This window comes from Chiloscyllium punctatum, chromosome 47, assembly GCF_047496795.1.
Source record: "Chiloscyllium punctatum isolate Juve2018m chromosome 47, sChiPun1.3, whole genome shotgun sequence".
NCBI lineage: Eukaryota > Metazoa > Chordata > Chondrichthyes > Orectolobiformes > Hemiscylliidae > Chiloscyllium > Chiloscyllium punctatum.
Window position 1 is genome coordinate 28,046,697 of NC_092785.1, and position 5,000 is coordinate 28,051,696.

The 5,000-nt window shown below is 65.0% G+C and overlaps 1 protein-coding gene across 1 annotated transcript in view; it reads right to left on the reverse strand.

Annotated features, from left to right (window-relative positions):
- Window positions 1-1,138: 1,138 nt before the first annotated feature.
- Window positions 1,139-5,000, reverse strand: part of LOC140468555 (TCF3 fusion partner homolog) — a 58,541-nt gene continuing 54,679 nt past the window's right edge. Inside the window, exons 4-5 of the mRNA XM_072564645.1 lie at window positions 4,736-4,965; window positions 1,139-1,510 (exon numbers count right to left, since the gene is read on the reverse strand). Of these exons, the coding sequence (XP_072420746.1) occupies window positions 4,813-4,965 (153 nt within the window). The 3' untranslated portion in view covers window positions 1,139-1,510; window positions 4,736-4,812. The remainder of the gene's footprint in view (window positions 1,511-4,735; window positions 4,966-5,000) is intronic.

Here is a 5,000-nt window from a genome sequence, read left to right on the forward strand (position 1 = left end):
TTGATGTTCAATGGCGTTACCGTCACTGAATCCCCCTTCCCCCCCCCCCCCACTATCAACATCCTGGGGGTTCCCATTGAGAGAGAATCTAACCATCGCCCCCCTTGATGTTCAATGTTGTTACCGTCACTGAATCCCCCCCACCCCCCCCACTATCAACATCCTGGGGGTTCCCATTGAGAGAGAATCTAACCATCGCCCCCCTTGATGTTCAATGGTGTTACCGTCACTGAATCCCCCCCTCCCCCCCCCCCCCCCCACTATCAACATCCTGGGGGTTCCCATTGAGAGAGAATCTAACCATCGCCCCCCCTTGATGTTCAATGGTGTTACCGTCACTGAATCCCCCCCACCCCCCCCCACTATCAACACCCTGGGGGTTCCCATTGAGAGAGAATCTAACCATCGCCCCCTTGATGTTCAATGGTGTTACCGTCACTGAATCCCCCCTCCCCCCCCCCCACTATCAACATCCTGGGGGTTCCCATTGAGAGAGAATCTAACATCGCCCCCCTTGATGTTCAATGGTGTTACCGTCACTGAATCCCCCTCACCCACACTATCAACATCCTGGGGGTTCCCATTGAGAGAGAATCTAACCATCGCCCCCTTGATGTTCAATGGTGTTACCGTCACTGAATCCCCCCTCTCCCCCCCCCCCACTATCAACATCCTGGGGGTTCCCATTGAGAGAGAATCTAACCATCGCCCCCTTGATGTTCAATGGTGTTACCGTCACTGAATCCCCCCCTCCCCCCCACTATCAACATCCTGGGGGTTCCCATTGAGAGAGAATCTAACCATCGCCCCCTTGACGTTCAATGGTGTTACCGTCACTGAATCCCCCTCCCCCCCCACTATCAACATCCTGGGGGTTCCCATTGAGAGAGAATCTAACCATCGCCCCCTTGATGTTCAATGGTGTTACCGTCACTGAATCCCGCTGACCCCCCGCCCGACTAGCAACATCCTGGGGGTTCCCATTGAGAGAGAATCTAACCATCGCCCCCTTGATGTTCAATGGGTGTTACCGTCACTGAATCCCGCTGACCCCCCGCCCGACTAGCAACATCCTGAGAGCTTAAAACAGAAGGGACACTCAGTCCGTTTCAAAACGGGGGGGGGGGTGGTGGGGGGCTGGAAGAAAAAAACCTTTAATCGCCTTTGTACAGTGCACCGTGAGTTCCTGACGACGCGTCACGGGAGGGAGAATTCCCGCATTGGGAGTCAGGAGGAATACCGGCATTGTCCTGAAGGCGAGAGAGAGAGAGAGGGGGGGGTCCAACGATGGGTGCACACCGGCTCCCGTCAGTTCCAGTCTGACTCCTTCCCTCCAAGAGGGAAAGCGATCCAGGCGGTGGGGGGGGGGGGGGGCTCAGTCGAATTCTGGGTAGGAGGAGGGGCTGGGGTAGTCGCTGAAGGCTGCTTTCTCATCTGGACTCCTGGGGCGCCAGACCTGGCCCCCTGCCTCACCCGCTTCCTGGGGAGATAGATCCTCATCGCTACATTCCTGAGGGGTGGGCAGACACGGGAATCCAGGGCAGAGATTAGATTCATGTCACTCCCTTTCCCCGGTGGACCCCGAACCCCTTCCCCGTTCCCTCCCGCTCTACACCGTCCCCCCCATGGACCCCGAACCCCTTCCCCGTTCCCTCCCGCTCTACACCGTCCCCCCATGGACCCCGAACCCCTTCCCCGTTCCCTCCCTCTCTACACCGTCCCCCCCATGGACCCCGAACCCCTTCCCCGTTCCCTCCCGCTCTACACCGTCCCCCCATGGACCCCGAACCCCTTCCCCGTTCCCTCCGCTCTACACCGTCCCCCCATGGACCCCGAACCCCTTCCCCGTTCCCTCCCTCTCTACACCGTCCCCCCCATGGACCCCGAACCCCTTCCCCGTTCCCTCCCGCTCTACACCGTCCCCCCCATGGACCCCGAACCCCTTCCCCGTTCCCTCCCGCTCTACACCGTCCCCCCCATGGACCCCGAACCCCTTCCCCGTTCCCTCCCGCTCTACACCGTCCCCCCCATGGACCCCGAACCCCTTCCCCCGTTCCCTCCCGCTCTACACCGTCCCCCCCATGGACCCCGAACCCCTTCCCCGTTCCCTCCCGCTCTACACCGTCCCCCCCATGGACCCCGAACCCCTTCCCCGTTCCCTCCCTCTCTACACCGTCCCCCCCATGGACCCCGAACCCCTTCCCCGTTCCCTCCCTCTCTACACCGTCCCCCCCATGGACCCCGAACCCCTTCCCCGTTCCCTCCCTCTCTACACCGTCCCCCCCATGGACCCCGAACCCCTTCCCCGTTCCCTCCCTCTCTACACCGTCCCCCCCATGGACCCCGAACCCCTTCCCCGTTCCCTCCCTCTCTACACCGTCCCCCCCATGGACCCCGAACCCCTTCCCCGTTCCCTCCCTCTCTACACCGTCCCCCCATGGACCCCCGAACCCCTTCCCCGTTCCCTCCCTCTCTACACCGTCCCCCCCATGGACCCCGAACCCCTTCCCCGTTCCCTCCCTCTCTACACCGTCCCCCCCATGGACCCCGAACCCCTTCCCCGTTCCCTCCCTCTCTACACCGTCCCCCCCATGGACCCCGAACCCCTTCCCCGTTCCCTCCCTCTCTACACCGTCCCCCCCATGGACCCCCGAACCCCTTCCCCGTTCCCTCCCTCTCTACACCGTCCCCCCCATGGACCCCGAACCCCTTCCCCGTTCCCTCCCTCTCTACACCGTCCCCCCCATGGACCCCGAACCCCTTCCCCGTTCCCTCCCTCTCTACACCGTCCCCCCCATGGACCCCGAACCCCTTCCCCGTTCCCTCCCTCTCTACACCGTCCCCCCCATGGACCCCGAACCCCTTCCCCGTTCCCTCCCTCTCTACACCGTCCCCCCCATGGACCCCGAACCCCTTCCCCGTTCCCTCCCTCTCTACACCGTCCCCCCCATGGACCCCGAACCCCTTCCCCGTTCCCTCCCTCTCTACACCGTCCCCCCCATGGACTCCCCGAACCCCTTCCCCGTTCCCTCCCTCTCTACACCGTCCCCCCCATGGACCCCCGAACCCCTTCCCCGTTCCCTCCCTCTCTACACCGTCCCCCCCCATGGACCCCGAACCCCTTCCCCGTTCCCTCCCTCTCTACACCGTCCCCCCCATGGACCCCGAACCCCTTCCCCGTTCCCCTCCCTCTCTACACCGTCCCCCCCATGGACCCCGAACCCCTTCCCCCGTTCCCTCCCTCTCTACACCGTCCCCCCCATGGACCCCGAACCCCTTCCCCGTTCCCTCCCTCTCTACACCGTCCCCCCCATGGACCCCCGAACCCCTTCCCCGTTCCCTCCCTCTCTACACCGTCCCCCCCATGGACCCCGAACCCCTTCCCCGTTCCCTCCCTCTCTACACCGTCCCCCCCATGGACCCCGAACCCCTTCCCCGTTCCCTCCCTCTCTACACCGTCCCCCCCATGGACCCCGAACCCCTTCCCCGTTCCCTCCCTCTCTACACCGTCCCCCCCATGGACCCCGAACCCCTTCCCCGTTCCCTCCCTCTCTACACCGTCCCCCCCATGGACCCCGAACCCCTTCCCCGTTCCCTCCCTCTCTACACCGTCCCCCCCCATGGACCCCGAACCCCTTCCCCGTTCCCTCCCTCTCTACACCGTCCCCCCCATGGACCCCGAACCCCTTCCCCGTTCCCTCCCTCTCTACACCGTCCCCCCCATGGACCCCGAACCCCTTCCCCGTTCCCTCCCTCTCTACACCGTCCCCCCCCATGGACCCCGAACCCCTTCCCCGTTCCCTCCCTCTCTACACCGTCCCCCCCATGGACCCCCGAACCCCTTCCCCGTTCCCTCCCTCTCTACACCGTCCCCCCCCATGGACCCCGAACCCCTTCCCCGTTCCCTCCCTCTCTACACCGTCCCCCCCATGGACCCCGAACCCCTTCCCCGTTCCCTCCCTCTCTACACCGTCCCCCCCCATGGACCCCGAACCCCTTCCCCGTTCCCTCCCTCTCTACACCGTCCCCCCCATGGACCCCGAACCCCTTCCCCGTTCCCTCCCCTCTCTACACCGTCCCCCCCATGGACCCCGAACCCCTTCCCCGTTCCCTCCCTCTCTACACCGTCCCCCCCATGGACCCCGAACCCCCTTCCCCGTTCCCTCCCTCTCTACACCGTCCCCCCCATGGACCCCGAACCCCTTCCCGTTCCCTCCCTCTCTACACCGTCCCCCCCATGGACCCCGAACCCCTTCCCCGTTCCCTCCCGCTCTACACCGTCCCCCAATGGACCCCGAACCCCTTCCCCGTTCCCTCCCTCTCTACACCGTCGCCCCCATGGACCCCAAACCCCTTCCCCGTTCCCTCCCGCTCTACACCGTCCCCCCCCATGGACCCCAAACCCCTTCCCCGTTCCCTCCCTCTCTACACCGTCCCCCCCATGGACCCCAAACCCCTTCCCCGTTCCCTCCCGCTCTACACCGTCCCCCCCATGGACCCCGAACCCCTTCCCCGTTCCCTCCCCGCTCTACACCGTCCCCCCCATGGACCCCGAACCCCTTCCCCGTTCCCTCCCTCTCTACACCGTCCCCCCCATGGGACCCCGAACCCCTTCCCCGTTCCCTCCCTCTCTACACCGTCCCCCCCCATGGACCCCAAACCCTTCCCCGTTCCCTCCCGCTCTACACCGCCCCCACGGACCCCACCCCCCCCCTCCCCTGCGTGCGGGGGGTACCTGTTTGATCTGGTCATGCCCCAGGATGTAGAAGGGGCTGGGGGGTCTCTGGGCTGTGTGACCCTCCCTCTCGTCCCTCAGCTTCCTTCTCTTAGCGCCGGGCCCATCCCCGGCTGGGGGGCTGGCCAGCTCCTGAGGCTGGGTCTTGCTGGGCTGGACTCCTTGGCTGTTGTTGGTATCTCCTTGCAGTGGCTCTCCCGCGGGTGAGTGTCCCCCTGGCTCCCCTCGTCCTGTCAACAGCAACAGGAAGGGTCAATGGGAAAGG